The following is a 15209-nucleotide window of genomic DNA, read 5'->3' as shown; positions in this document are numbered from 1 at the left end:
AATCTTGAATTACAATATGCTGAAAGGTTATTACGGATTGTTTGCCTACTGGAGGTTTAAATATAGTGTGGAATACAGTTATTTTACTTTTAGCGGAGTGTTTTCACAGTGTGGTATTAGTGCTTTTACTTTTATGATCTGGAATGCACTTCCTATAGAGATACGATTATCTAACCCTGTATCCACTTTTAAAAAACTTTTGAAAACACATTTCTTTAGGATAGCATTCCTATAAGTAGAATGGTATAAATATATGTATGTATACATCCGTTTCTGGACGCATGTGTACATTTATACACATTTATGCATATATACTGTATATTTGTTTTACGAACTTATCCTACCATTTTACCACTTCTATTATTATTGATATGTTCTGTGATGTTCTGTTTTACTCTATCTGCTTTTATTGTCTGATGTTGTGTTTTAACAGTTACCATATATTTTACTTTATTTATCTGCTTTTATTGTCTTGTGAAGCACTTTATTGTGAAGTGCTATACAAATAAATGTATTATTATTATACATTATTATAAGTTATTCTTCCACCACTGCTCCTCCTGTCACATTTCCCAGCTGGTTGGTTTGGGGTGCAGCAACTCTATGAACCCTCCATATATTTCCGACAGCCCCTGAATGCATCAGGAGTCCTCCCAGTCAGATCTGGCTGAACGTGACGTGCCGACTCGCAGCGGAGCTAGCGAGGTTTCCTGGCGGAGCTGCGGAGGGAGAGCAGGAGCAGGAGCCGAGCGGGTCTGTCTGTCTGTCCGTGTGTCTGTCTCTCTGCCGCCGCCGCCGCCGCCGCCGCAGTCTCTCTTGTCCTGTCTGGGACACACACACACACAACAAACCCTCCTCTTTTACACGGATATCACGGTGTGGACGCGGCTTCTTCACCAGCGGCATCATGGATCCATCGCTGTCCTCCTCCGGTCTCTGTCTCTGTCTTCACCGCTGAGCTGAGGGACGTTCAGTCCGTCGGATGCTCCAGAGCCCATAGAGGAGGAGGAGGAGGAGGAGGAGGAGGGAGGCTATCCTTCTCGTTCTACCAGGCTGACTACCAGGTGAAATAATCAGTATAATGTGCTTGTTATTGTGGGGGTGTGAGTGAGTGGGGCTTGTTTGTATGAATATGGAGAGAGGAAGAGGAAGGGGGGAGGAAGAGAGGGAGGTTGGGGGTCGTCGTTTTTAGGGGGGATTGTGTCGAGCCGTTGGGAGCCGTTAGTAGACGTTGGGAGCCGTTTAGTAGCCGTTGGGAGCCATTAGTAGTCGTTGGGAGCCGTTAGTAGACGTTGGGAGCCTTGTTGTAGCCGTTGGGAGCCTTTTTGTAGCCGTTGGTAGACGTTGGGAGCCTTTTTGTAGCCGTTGGGAGCCGTTAGTAGCCGTTGGGAGCCGTTAGTAGCCGTTTGGAGCCTTTAGTAGACTGCTAAAGCTGTTAGCTGCCGTTAGTTAGCGGTGCTGCTTCGTCATTCAGTCAGTCTGATGGTGAGATGTGAGATGCGACGCCGGGATGCTGCTGCATGAAGGGAGGGAGAAGGGAGGGCTAGTGATGGTAACGGTACCGACCGTCTGGCCTCGGCCCATCTCCGTAATGAACGACACACCACAACCGTCCTCCTCCTTCTCCACCCCAAGTCTCCCATCCCCTTCAGAAACACACAGTTGAATGAATAAATAAAAGCCGATCACTCATCACAGCCATGATAAATAACAGCGCCTTGCTATGCTAAGCAGCCTCCCCAGCTATAGGCGGCTAGCCGGCTACCATTAGCAGCACCCTCCTCCCTCCTCCTCCCGCTAGCATCCCTGGCTAGTTCCTCCATCCTCCAGCAGCAGAGCCATCATCACAGGCCAGCCTGGCTCTGGCTTACACAACACGTCTCCTCCACCGACCCGGCCACATCTCACACACCGGCTGTTTGATTATCCCCGCTAACAGCGACTAGAGTCGGTATAAAGAGAGGTCCCTGCCAGCAGACATGTATTCCTCCGTTGAACACATAACGGAGGAGACGAAGCAGGATGTTGTTATGTAACCAGATAATGACACCACACACGCCCTTGAAACAAAAGCTGTTGTTTCAGTATTTGTTTGTTTGTTTTGTGGTGTGATGCGGTGCAGGATTCACAATCATGGCCAGTAAATCAGAGAGATAGAGAGGGGGTGTTGTGTGTGAGCTGCTACCGAGGGCCGCAGCTCTGGACCGGCTTCTGAAATATATACACGGGCTGCTCCTGTCAGCCATTGTTTTTGTTGTCATTGGAGGGCTCGCATTTGTTTCCCAGCCTTTGGGTCTTTCCATTGATGCTGTGTGCATTGAAGGAACATGGACCAGTCTGCCCACCACAACACATCCTTTATAGCTTGGTGCTGAAATGTCAAATTATAATTCACACAGTCATGATTGTTATTACACATAATGTATTAAATTGTACAGGAAAGGCTTATTACCATGAGGAGATTGTGAAATGCCTGTTGGGGTAATAATAATAATAATAATAATAATAATAATAATAATAATCTTTATTTGTATAGCACCTTTCTAAACATAGTTTCAAAGTGCTTGCACAGATACAATGAAATACAGACAAAATAAAAACAACAATAAAAGAACAAAACATATAAAGACCAAATAATGAGAAAACTAAAAACCTGTAACCAGTGGTATCAAAACAATAAGTTACTACACATAAGCCGAAAGAGGACAATATACGGTTTGGGGAAAGGTGCACCAAGCTGTTGCCTTATGGAGTTAAAAAAGCCTTTTTATAAAAATTGTTTTTTAAAAGTGATTTAAAATTGGTAGGAGAGCTAGCTAACCTGAGGTCCCAAGGTAGGCTGTTCCACAGTCTAGGGGCATTGATGGCAAAGACCCTGTCACCCTTAGTCACCAGCCTAGACCTGGGTACAACCAGTAGAGCCAAGAAGAAGAAGTCAGTTTGACTCAGACTTTGTTGTCATAAAATCATGTTTTATTATTTCATTTAGGGGATGCACCGATACCAATACTGGATTGTATAGCGGGCCGACACCGATTCAAATAGCTGGATCGGATACAAATTTGTTGCTGCATTAAAAAGGTTTATACTTGAATTGTAGTTCCTGTTAACTTTGAAGATTTTCCACCAAGTCGATGGTGTATGATTTATGATTTTAATAAGAAAGAACAATGAAATACATTTATATCTATGTATTTATTAGTCACATTTTGCTTTATAAAGTTAGTAAAACAAAACTTCACAAAAAAACTCATTAAAGAATGATCCCAGTCACTTCCACACAGCGAGCCATACAGCTTATTAATTAAACACTGGTATCCGATCGGTACTCTTCATCGGCCGATATCCAAAGCGCAGGTATCGCTATCGGTATCGGGACTGAAAAAGTCAGATCGGTGCATCCCTAATTTAATTCCTTGTAAAATACTAGTAAGAGTGGGACATGAAGGTTATCTCATGTTGGGTTACATGATATAATCAATTCTGTGATTAGAATAGATTAAACTTTGTTGTCATTACAGGTACTGAGACAACCAAATGCAGTTTAGCATCTAACCAGAAGTGCAAAAAAGCAGTAAAGTGCAGAGTAATGTACATACTGTATGTTTCATGGTAATATAATTAATAATGAGGCTACAGTAGACAGTAACGGGTAGATATGGATACACTGGAAATATACAGTATTAGTAGTAACAGTATGGACAGTGTGTAATGAATACGCTAAGTATGAACAGTATAACATGTGCAACAATTACAGTAGGCGTGTGATTACAAGACAGTCATTTATGAATCATTGTGGTGAGACTGAATAGGAAAACATTTACCTCTAAAGTCATATAGGAAAGGCATATAGTATCATTCAAACACGGAGGGACATCACAGTGATGTAAGCAATGTAATTAGAAATGCATTACAAGATTTAAAAAACAATGTTTTGTTGTGGCAGTTTTGGTGCCTTCAAACGAAACTCATGAGCTTGTGTTTACAACATGGGAAGTCGTGTACACGTGAGATCATCGCTGCTGAGCAACGGCAATATTAACATTACTGTCGGCGTCTAAAAGCCACAGAGGCTAACAATTTAGCAAGCTTGCAAGTGGGTAACATAATGCAGGAAATGCAGAGGAAGAAGATGAGGCCATTGGAAATATCAACATTTTCCTCAGACATATTATAAAATTACAATATATAACAAAAATACAATATATTAATTTATTATGCACTGAAAAATTAACTTCCGTGGCCTCCACCATTTCTGACTATGTCAACAAATACATCACAACTAGTGAACTCTGTGAATACCACAAGAGGGGAGGGGCGTTCATATGGACTCTTCTCGTGAACACAGTAAACACGACCCCATTTAAAGGCACCAACATGTAAGGAATATCATTAGAAATGCATTACAAGATTTAAAAAACAACGTTTTGTTGTGGCAGTTTGTCACTGTATTTAGTTCACTTCATCAGGAAGTAGGGCTTGGTGATAATATAATATTGTTTTATTGGCTTTTAGCAGAATCATATAGAGAGAAAGAAATAGGAACGGTAGTCAACAGCGAGAGACAAATATGTTTTTTTTATCCTGTTGGAATTGCACCATGAATCACACATAGGATGTTTGTCAATTTAAAAGATAACTTTGCAAGTCAAGAAAGTCTCAGTTCGTCATAGTATAATTTCGTTTTGTGTGAAACCGCTCAGTGAACTACATCTCTTGTCTTTTACAATATACGTCATCAACACTAGCTAGCTAACTTAGTACATTTGGTTTTAGTATCTTATTGATAATCTTTATTGTTTACATTTTGTTTCTGCATCTGTCATCCCCTCTCTTTCCCCCTTTCACAACTATCACTGTCTCTCTAAAAAGAAACCTAAAAAATAATCTTAAAAAATGTTATGCATACAAGGAATAACTAAACTTATGTATAAGAGAGGCCTAAACAGAAAATGTTAGGGATTCATCTCGTAGCTGGATGCTTCGGTACAAAGCCTACAACTAATTTCAGTTACCTCCGTTACTGTTCCTAAAAAAAAAAGCTACACACTTTTCTGTGCATTTGGTCTGCAGCTTGTCAACGGTCGGAGGCTGCAGCATGAGTTGAGTAGTGAGAAGTGGAAATGGAAATACATTGTCCAGTGGTAAGGACATGAAAGCATTAGGAATAAATGTGAGGATCTTAGTGTTGATTTTTGAGACAGTGGATCCCAGACTGGGGTCCTAGGCCTCCTTTAAAACAATGATTCATTTGGTATTCCTGTCTAGATGTAGACACATGTTGACCAAGCAATAAGTTAGCTGGATATGTATCTCACTCACATTCCTGCTGCTGTTTCAAGGCAGGAATGAGGTGTGAAGCAATAGGTGAATTGTGTGTGATCTTAATAGGGTTTTAGAATAATTTGTGAACAAACACATAAGAAATGCAGCTGCTGTAACAGAGGTGTGTTCAGAGTTCAGACATTGCTGTCAATGTCTTGTCTGCTGTTCATCCGACGGTCTGTGCTGACAGACAGGAAGACTGAGAGGTAGACTGATGAAGAAATTAGAACGAGGGGAAAGTGAAGGTACAAGAGAAGGTTTGGGAGTGAAGCAGTGAAAGAGGAGTGAGGACGGGGGAGGAGGGAACAAGGGAAGGTGTGACAACAGATGTGGGAGGAAGGGGACAAGGATTAAGAGAGGTTGGGTGTAGGGAATCCCCCTTGAGTGTAGTTTTTAACGGAAGCCATTTACTTTGAGTGCTGATCAGGGGCCAGTTTGACAAAAGTGTGAGCATTGCTCACATGCAGGTTGCAAATTATGGCACTATCACGTTTCACAAATGATTGTCAATTGCAAATTGCAGATGAATTTGAATTTGGCTCTTGAATGCTCATGCATGGGTTGTAAGTGTGTTTGCATGAATTAAATATAACTTAACACAGGATGAAATGATTCCATGTTGCAAGTTAGTGCTTGCATGCTGCATATTTGTCCAGGTCCAGGATAACCACTCTGCTACTGTATCTGTGTGTTTGGGAAATGTTTTAGGGCAGAGTTTTGGTCAAACACACTCAAAGAAGAAGTGATGGTCAACACTAATACATTAGATATAAAGTGTGAGGATGCAAGGAGGTAGGAAGGAAAGGGAAGGAAAATGGGGTCCAGTGAAGGAGGGAGGGAAGAGAAGAGGAGGTAAAAAAGTTGGGGGAGAAGGAGTTGGAGAAGGACTGAAGGAATGAAGAAGGAGAGAGAAGAAGAAAGGAGGGAAGAAACAAACAAACAAAGGAAGGAGAGGAGACGATTTGAGGAGGTGAATCATGAGAGGAAGCAAGGAAATGGGGAAAGAGAGAGGCAGATAAGGGAATGAAAGTAGGGGCCTGTTAAGAAAGGAGGTAAAGAAGGAAGGAAGGAGGAGATACAGGGAGGGTGGTTCCCCAATTGTTTGAGGAGGGAGAAAACAAGTGAAGAGGAGGTAAAAAAAAATTGAAGTAAAAGTAGTTAGTGAAGGACAGATGAGAGAAGGAAGGAAAGAAGGAGGCAAGAGGGAGGGAGAGGAGTTAGTGTGGAAGAGAAGGAAGGACAACTGGATGGAGAAGAGGAGGTAAAAAAGTTGGGGGAGAAGTAGTTGATTGATACGAAGAGGCAAGGAAATGGGGAAGGAGAGATGAAGGAGTGAAGTAAAGAAGGAAGGAGGAAGTGTGAGGATGCAAGGAGGTAGGAAGGGAGGGAGACAAGATAAGAGGAGGTAAAAAAAAAAGTTGGGGAAGTAGTTGGGGAAGGACTAAAGGAAGGAAGAATGAGGGAGAGAAGACAAAGGAAGAAATAAAGGAAGGAGAGGAAGAGGAGACAATGTGAGGGGATGAATGATGTGAGGAGGCAAGGAACTAGGGAAGGAGAGAGGTAGGTAAGGGAGGGAAAGTAGGAAGGAAGTAGGAGATTGAGGGACGGAGGTTCCCCAATTCTTTGAGGAAGGAGAGAATGATGAAAGAGGAGGTAAAAAAAAGTTGAGGTAAAAGTAATTAGTGAAGGACTGATGAGAGAAGGAAGGAAAGGGGGAGGCAAGAGGGAGGGAGAGAAGGAATTAGTGAGGAAGGGAGGTAACGAAGGAAGGAAGGTGGAGGAGAAGATGTGAGGAGGCAAGAAAAATGGGGAAGGAGAGATGAAGGTAAGGGAAGGATAGAGGGAAAGAGGTTCCCCACTTCTTTGAGGAAAGAGAGAACAAGGGAAGGAGAAAGGAAGCCAATGGAATGATAGGTTGATGTGGATGGAGGGTGAGAAAGAAGGAGGGAAGGAAGGAAAAGAGGAGGTACAAAATAGTTGAAGTAAAAGTAGTTAGTGAAGGACTGATGAGAGAAGGACCTAAGGAAGGAAGCACAGATGGACAGAGAAGAGGAGGTAAAAAAAGTTGGGGGAGAAGTAGTGGGAAGACTGAAGAAAGGAAGTGAGGGGTCGAATGATGAGAGGAGGCAAGGAAATGGGGAGAAAGAGAGGAAGATAAGGAGTGAAAAGTAAGGGCCTGTGAAGGAGGGAAGTAAAGAAGGAAGAGGCAGGGAGAGAGGTTCCCCAATTCTTTGAGGAAGGAGAGAATGAGGGAAGAGAGAGGTAAAAAAGAAGTTGAGGTAAAAGTAGTTAGTGAAGGACTGATGAGAGAAGGAAGGAAAGGGGGAGGCAAGAGGGAGAGAGAGAAGGAATTAGTGAGGAAAGGAGGTAACAAAGGAAGAAAGGTCAGACGGACGGAGAAGAGGAGGTAAAAAAGTTTGGGATAAGTAGTTAGGAAAGGACTGTTAGAGAGAAAGACAAAGGAGGGAACAAAGGAAGATGAAGAGGGGGTGAATAATGTGAGGAGGCAAGGAAATGGAGAAGGAGAGATGAAGGAGTGAGGTAAAGAAGGAAAGAGGGAAAAGGAGAAAGTGTGAGGAAGCAAGGAGGTAGGAAGGGAGGGAAATATATGAGGTAAAAAAGTTGGGCGAGACGTAGTTGGGGAAGGACTGAAGGAAGGAAGAAAGAGGAAGAGAAGACAAAGGAAGGAGGGAAGGAGGAGACAATGTAAGGGGGCGAATGATGAGAGTAGGCAAGGAACTAGGGATGGAGAGAGGCAGGGAAGGGAAGGAAAGTAAGGGCCCTGTAAAGAAGGAAGGAAGGAAGAGACTAAGCAAGGGAGGTTCCCCAATTCTTTGAGGAAGGAGAGAACGGGGGAAGAGGAGGTAAAAAAAAAAGTTTAGGTAAAAGTAATTAGTGAAAGACTGACGAGAGAAGGAAGGAAAGAGGAAGGGAAAGAAGGAATTAGTGAAGAAGGGAGGGAACGAATAAAGGAAGGACAGAGAAGAGGAGGTGAAAAGGTTGGGGGAGAAGCAGTTAGGAAAGGACTGAGAGAAGGAAAAAGGAGGGAACAAACGAAAGGGCAGAGGAGGAGACCATGTGAGGGGGCAAGGAAATGGAAAAGGAGAGAGGAAGGGAAGGAAAGTATGGTTGAGGTAAAGAGGGAAGGAGGTAAAAAAAAGTTGGAGAAGTAGTTAGGAAATGACTGATGGAGAGAAGGAAGGAAAAGAAGGAGTTAGCAAAGAGGGCAAGGAGAGGAGAAGGAGAAAGTGTGAGGAGGCAAGGAGGAAGGATAGAAGGAGGTAAGGAGACAGGAAGTGTGTTTAAGGCTCTGAACAATAAGTGGCGTCCTGCTGTGTTTGCTGTGCGGAGGAAACTATCCACTGACCTGCTCTGTGTTGTTTTGTTTTCTGCCTTCTCTCCTTTCTCTGCCTCCGTTTCCTTCCAGGCTGACTCACCGCTGGAGTGCCTGAACACAGAAGAAGAAGAAAAAGAAGAAGTTTGAGAGGACGAGGGAGTGAGGAAAAGACACAGTAAGAGAAGGAAGGAGGGAGGGAAAGAAATAGGGGAGTAAAAAACTAAACAAAAAAGTGGTGAGGAAGATTTGGAGGGGGGGATTGACAGCAAGAGGAAGTCAGGTTGGGTTGGCGGGGTGAGAGGAGGAAAGAGAAAGTGATTGTGGGAAAGAGAGAGAGAACGATAGAGACATTACAGACTCGTGGGGAACAAATTAACAGATCTGAGGTCAGGCGAGAGTGGGCGCAGGTAGGTTGGAGGTCGGAGGTCAAGCGGTCAGACGGAAGGCTGACTGAGCTTCAGCCGAACAAGCTGTCCCGCTACCCCCCTTCACCGTCACCACACTGGGAGAACTGGGAGAGCTGGTGACGAGGAGAAGCCACCATGAGCGACCAGAACGTCATCAAGGAAGGCTGGGTCCAGAAAAGAGGTGAGGAGGGTTAATGTTTTCATCTATAACAGCTAAGATATGGTTTTAATATTTTACTTAGACGTTGCTGGTGATATTCTGTATTTCTCTTATCGTCTACAAATCTCATGAAATGACCCAAACCAACAGTGAATGTATCTACTAATAAGTATTGTGTGTGTATCAAAGCCTGATATCTCTTCTTCCTCTGTGCCATAGAGCTCCATTGTTGTCCAGCAACCATTAAAAACACATCAGTGAGCCTCACTGTTGCACTGGGTGACATGTTCCTTCACCACCATGAACACATGAAATACACTGTAGTTTATTTTGACTCAATCCCACATACACCGTCCTGTTGACACAAATACTCACAGAGCAGTGTTTCTCAAATAGGGGTACTGGTAGGGGTGGGGGAAAAAATTGATTTACCTACGTATCGTGATTTAAATTTATTTTTTTTAATGATTTTAAAATAGATTTTTTTAATGCCAGAATCGATATATTTGCTCCATTTGAGTCTATGCAGAGGTACAAGGTAGTTACCACTTTTATTGTTGTAGTCAGAGTAACGTGACATCATATCCGAAACGAAAAAGTAGAAAATGGCGGAGGGTCTGCGTGGATACGACCTGCACCCTCACATTTTAAATCCAAAGTGGTAAACACTACACATTTAGTAAAGTATGGAAACACTTTGGGTTTCACACATTGCAGGAAAAGCAGAGCTAGACATCATGGCTAAAGCTGCATGCTAACTCTGTTATGGACAGGAAACGTTATCGTATTGTGGTAACGTGCGGTCAAGCCAGCTGCCACTCGCATCTCCGTGGTCAAATCAGCCAACGCAACAACTGTAGAGCACCCATATACTGACATTTATGATAAGTGCATTCAAACGGCCCCGATGGAGCTGACAATGGATGTAAAAAGAGAACGGAGCTTGCAACGGACTTGGCGAAGTTAGCGGAAGTATACACGTGTGACTACGTCCAGTTTTCAAAATAAGGTGTTAACAAAGGGAACCTGTATATGCAAAATACATATATGGAAATAAGATTGATTGGATTGGATTCACCAGAAGTATAAAACATTACATGTCCCTTATAAGTTAAAAAGAAAATACCACTAATTTGTGAGGGAAATGTCTTTGCTGGAAAAAATAATTCCTGAGAATGACTGGTATATCTGACTTCAGGACGTCCCTGAGTACATACAGTACTATAATAATAATAGATCACAATACTTGTAGAATCGCAATACTTAAAAATCGCAATACATATCGAATCGGCACCCAAGTATCGTGATAGTATTGAATTGGGAAATCTGTGTGTTTGAGAACCACTTCACTGGAGCACCAAATTGTGGATAGTTCCCAACAAATACTCTCTTTCCTCTTGTTTGTTTAATAGAAACTGCAGTGGGCAGGAAATTACTGAGCCTTTTTTCAAATTGAAACCACATATTTGTAAGGACCCAATTAGGTCAGGAAATACTCAAGTATTAAGAGATGGAGTAACACATTGTTGGGTTTGGTCTCTTTGTTTAATTTGTAGAATAACGCTAGCCTTATCCATAAAGTGGCTCCTTTCTTTGGCTTTATTCTTTATTTACTAAATATTGATGTAAACATCCCATATCATTGAATGAATAATGAGGTAGGAGTGGTGTGATCAGCCTGGTGGATGCTTCAGTTTAAAGGTGGCTGAAGAGTTTCCATGTTGTTGACTGTGAAAGATCAGACTGTAAATGCTGGCTCTGCTTTTCAGAATAAGCTTCTCACTGTACAGTTCACTAATATAAACCAGCAGCATCCTCTCTAGCAGCCAGCGATGCTGGGCAGGAAAGGCAGGAAAAAGAATAGTAGACTGGTGAGTCTGGTGGCTGGGACGGACACAACTAGTGATATACTGGTAACCGTGATATTTTAAAATTAAATGTTGATATCACGTTAATAATACACACATGATATAATTGTGTAAATAATCCAGCACCTCTTAAATCATCAAGAAAATGATTATCATCATCTTCATCTTCATCATGGCAGCCAGGTTTAATCGTTCTGAACATGGTGGTGCAGTCCGGCTATAAAGTGCTTTTCATTACGTTTCCCCTCAGATGAAGGTGTGACAGGACAGAAACAACAATGCTAAGAAGTCACTTCTCCTTTCTGTATTTTTACAGAGAGGAAGCTGATTTATTTAAACCTGACAGTTGGACTGAAACATGGCTGATGTGTTCTGGTCCTTGAGGCCGTCTGTGTTTGTGCTTGTTTGGATTAATTTATGTATTTCAGTGTGTGTCGGTGTGTCTGGCGTGGCTTTAGGTTTGTCTTTATGCAGGATGGGAAATGACACAGATGGCTGCTGTTTTCTGTCATTCTCCTTCTGATTCCCTTTTTTAGTTTGAATCATTTAGCTGACTGACTCGTTCATTTAGTGTTCAGGTAGAGTTGTTGTGTGTTGTGCTCCAGGACATCTGAAACCAGATTAACAGCTAATGAGGGACTCGAACCTGAGACTATGTTACAGGAATATACTTCATTTTTACAGACCGGCAAATTTTCAGTGAGATTTGCCGCTCAGAATGAAAAATATTACACCAGCTTGGAATGTGTAGGTCTGAAGAGTTTTTCGTCATTTGCGTCAAATGCAGGTAATTTGAACTACTCAGGCGATGTCTGCTCAACAGGCTGCACGGGTTGACAGGCGTTGTCCTGCTGTTACATTCTTTTGACCTTTCTCAAGGTACCCACAGCAGCTTTCATTAAAAAAAACCCCAAAAAAACCTGAACAACATGTATTAGAATTCTCCAGAATGATTTCCACACTGAAATTGTAAATATTATATTCTACACTGCAGGGCTCAACAATAAGCATTGCCTGCTTGTCCGGGGCAAGGCTAGTCAATATAGCATCTCACTTGCCTGATCGAACATGAGGTAAAAAAGAATTAAACAATTTTTTTCCGGAGCTGATGATGGAAGTAGCTAAGGAGTGAGCCATCTCGCTTCCTTCTCATCTCTGTTGCACATGTGCAGTACCAATTGTTATTTGATAACCACTAATGAATAAAACAATTTGTATAGGGGGAAGTAAAAATGTATTTCTGGCAAGTAGATTCCTGAAAAAAAAAAAAAAAACCTATAGGGGAAGTTCGTGAACCCCGTCAGTTTTTTTGCAGGCCTTATATTACCAGAAATGAACATACTTCACCATTTTATAATAAAGTGAAATGTTCAAAGATGATGCAAGAGATGTAAAGCGTCCGTTAAACCTGAAAGCCAGTTAAACACGATAAGAAATAGGTCTGTGTATTGACAATAATCCGACGATACAATACGTTTCATGAGGTGGGTAACGATTCAATATATTGTGATATATCGCAAGGCGATTTATTGCAATTTTTTAAAATTTTATTTTAGGAAAACTGTCATAGTATAAAGGACACACCAGAAGTGCACAATTCTAGAATAGGCAAAAATAACACATTTATACTGTGTGCAAAAAACTGCATGGTTTTTGTCCCAAACTGCATGTGATTATCATAAAGTAGGTATGTCTGTAAAGGGGAGACTCGTGGGTACCCATAGAACACATTTTCATTCACATATCTTGAGGTCAGAGGTCAAGGGACCCCTTTGAAAATTGTCATGCTAGTTTTTCCTCTACAAAATTTAGCACAAGTTGGAGCGTTATTTAGCTTCCTTTGCGACTTGTTAGTATGACATGGTTCGTTCCAATGGATTCCTTAAGTTCTTCTAGTGTCATATGATGGCAGTAACTTCACTCTTGCTTTAAAACTGAGCCTGCTACAACCTCCGAAAGATCGTTTAGCGACTGGGCCCGACGGCGGGCTGTCGGATTTTTAAGAGGTTAATTAAAAATCGATACAGTGTTTTGGAGAATCGATACAGTATCGCACAATATAATATCGCAATACTCATGTCATGTTTATCGATATTTTCTTACACCCCTAATAAAAAAGCAAAATGTTTTTTCCAACGATTGAATATATTTTTGTTTTCTGATATATTCCTGGAGCCCTTCACACGATCCTCCACATTTTTCATCTGTTCCACTTCTGAACATCCGTGCATTGCATCAGGGGACAAAAGTAATCATAATAACTTTGTATATATTTAATTTTGTATTTGTCAATGTGAACACACTTCATACTAAAATTGGGATAGAATTAGTTTGTAGTGTGAAACTGAAAAATAGCAGTTGTTTTTGAAAAGTTTGGTTCCACAACAAACTGTCTAAATCTCTTCTTCTGCATCTTTCAGTCGTTAGTCACTTATATAGTCACTAATGTATTTCAGTATAGCTGAACACACAGTTTAGTTCTTCCCATTGAAATCCTTCCTGTTAAACAAGGAGTCGTTGCACCGAGATGTCAATGGAATCATTATTTTATAATTTAGAAGTTGTCTGGAAACAGAAACATAAATTTGGGCTAACAACAACAACACCACCACCTGCCTTTTCTGATCGGCTACATTGACCAAAGTGAGTTAGAGGTGACAGAAAGTTATGTCACCAGGCCTGTGTTCTTTGCTTTCCTGGTCCACACTACAACACAAGACCAGTGTTTTCAGATGACTTCACTGTTAGGGGTGCTCAGGAAAAACCCAACTTTTTGGTTGTTGAAAACACTGACTGATGTGTTTTTATGCAGCTCAGTGTGGACATGGCCTAAGCCACCCTGCCAGTTTGAAGAACAGCACCTCCAAACAATGGTTGTTTACCTGCCAGACGGCAGCAGAGCAGGCAGGCTTTGCAGGGCTGCAGCCCAGTCTGAGCTGCACTTGGCTGGTGTGTTATTTCCCACAGTGATTTTAGTGTGTGTGTGTTTGTCTGGTCTGAGCTCAGGGCTGTTGGCTGCCAGGCAGGGGGAAGTTTCTCTGTGGCACTATGAGCTTACAGAGGATGACCTAACACTCTGGTTCCTTCCTCTCCGGCCCCCACAAGTCCCTGAATTGTTTATTGCACCTCTGTGCGCTCTTATAATTCAGTCCGAACGGCCCTCTTAGAGAAACGGCCCCGAGCAGCAAAACTCTGAGTTCACACGCAGTTCAGGACGGTTTGGAAACTGGGGGGGATGAAACAGAATTTTTTTCAAGAAACACAAAAAAGTCATAAACTTTGAGATGTGGAGCTACATTATTGTTCTTGATCGCAGAGTTTATGTTGGTGGAGGCTCAGTTTCAGTTTTTAGAAATGGTATTTAGATCATTGGATTCACAAACTGATGGATCTGTTTTCACGAATGTTATTTTTGGGAATTGCGTCGTCTTTAATGTGATGTTCTCCCTGTTGAACAGGATGTTGGGCAGGACATAACACAGTGAGGAATCAATTTAAACTGTAAACCAATGGGAAATCAGTCAAAGTGAAAGGTCACTGAGGTGATAGGAGAACAAAAGGGAGCAATTTTTTTTATACTTTTTTTTAAGCGACTCCCCCCCCCTCCCATACAATACCTGGGTTGCATCCGAAATTCCATACTAACATGTTATTTTATTTACTATGCTAAAACAGTATGTGTGAGATATTTGAATATGTCAGAAACCTTAATATGAAACCAATAGTATGCAAATTGCATACTATTTCCAGTAAAATATTACAGTATGCAAACACTGGACACTAACTTTGTAATACAAAATGTCTGTAGACATTAAATATTTGACATAAAACAGCTGTAAACATTTGGCGTGGCAAGCGTGAAATACCTCTAAACAGCTTGCAGTCTACCGGCGTGCTACTGACACATGACGTAGTACGCACAAGTGTAATCAGATGTAAACATGGAGTTGAATTGAATAGATTGGCCCCATTGTCATCCGTATCGATCCAGCTATCTGAGTCAGTATCGGCCCGGAATTTGGCAGTTGGTCTCGAACCACCAACTTTATGCTTAATGGCCGACCTGTTCCACCACCTGAGCTACAGGTGGTACCTCTCTGTGTCTTTGGTCT

The 15209-nt window shown here is 41.9% G+C and overlaps 1 protein-coding gene across 1 annotated transcript in view; it reads left to right on the top strand.

The window, feature by feature from the left end:
* The first annotated feature begins 471 nt into the window (after positions 1 to 471).
* The window catches only part of akt3b (v-akt murine thymoma viral oncogene homolog 3b), a 33895-nt gene continuing 19157 nt past the window's right edge, over positions 472 to 15209 (top strand). The window contains exons 1-2 of the mRNA XM_037765865.1: positions 472 to 1064; positions 8753 to 9250. Of these exons, the coding sequence (XP_037621793.1) occupies positions 9205 to 9250 (46 nt within the window). The 5' untranslated portion in view covers positions 472 to 1064; positions 8753 to 9204. The remainder of the gene's footprint in view (positions 1065 to 8752; positions 9251 to 15209) is intronic.

The sequence above is a fragment of the Sebastes umbrosus genome, chromosome 3, assembly GCF_015220745.1.
Source record: "Sebastes umbrosus isolate fSebUmb1 chromosome 3, fSebUmb1.pri, whole genome shotgun sequence".
NCBI lineage: Eukaryota > Metazoa > Chordata > Actinopteri > Perciformes > Sebastidae > Sebastes > Sebastes umbrosus.
This window is presented reverse-complemented; position numbering and strand designations above follow the sequence as displayed.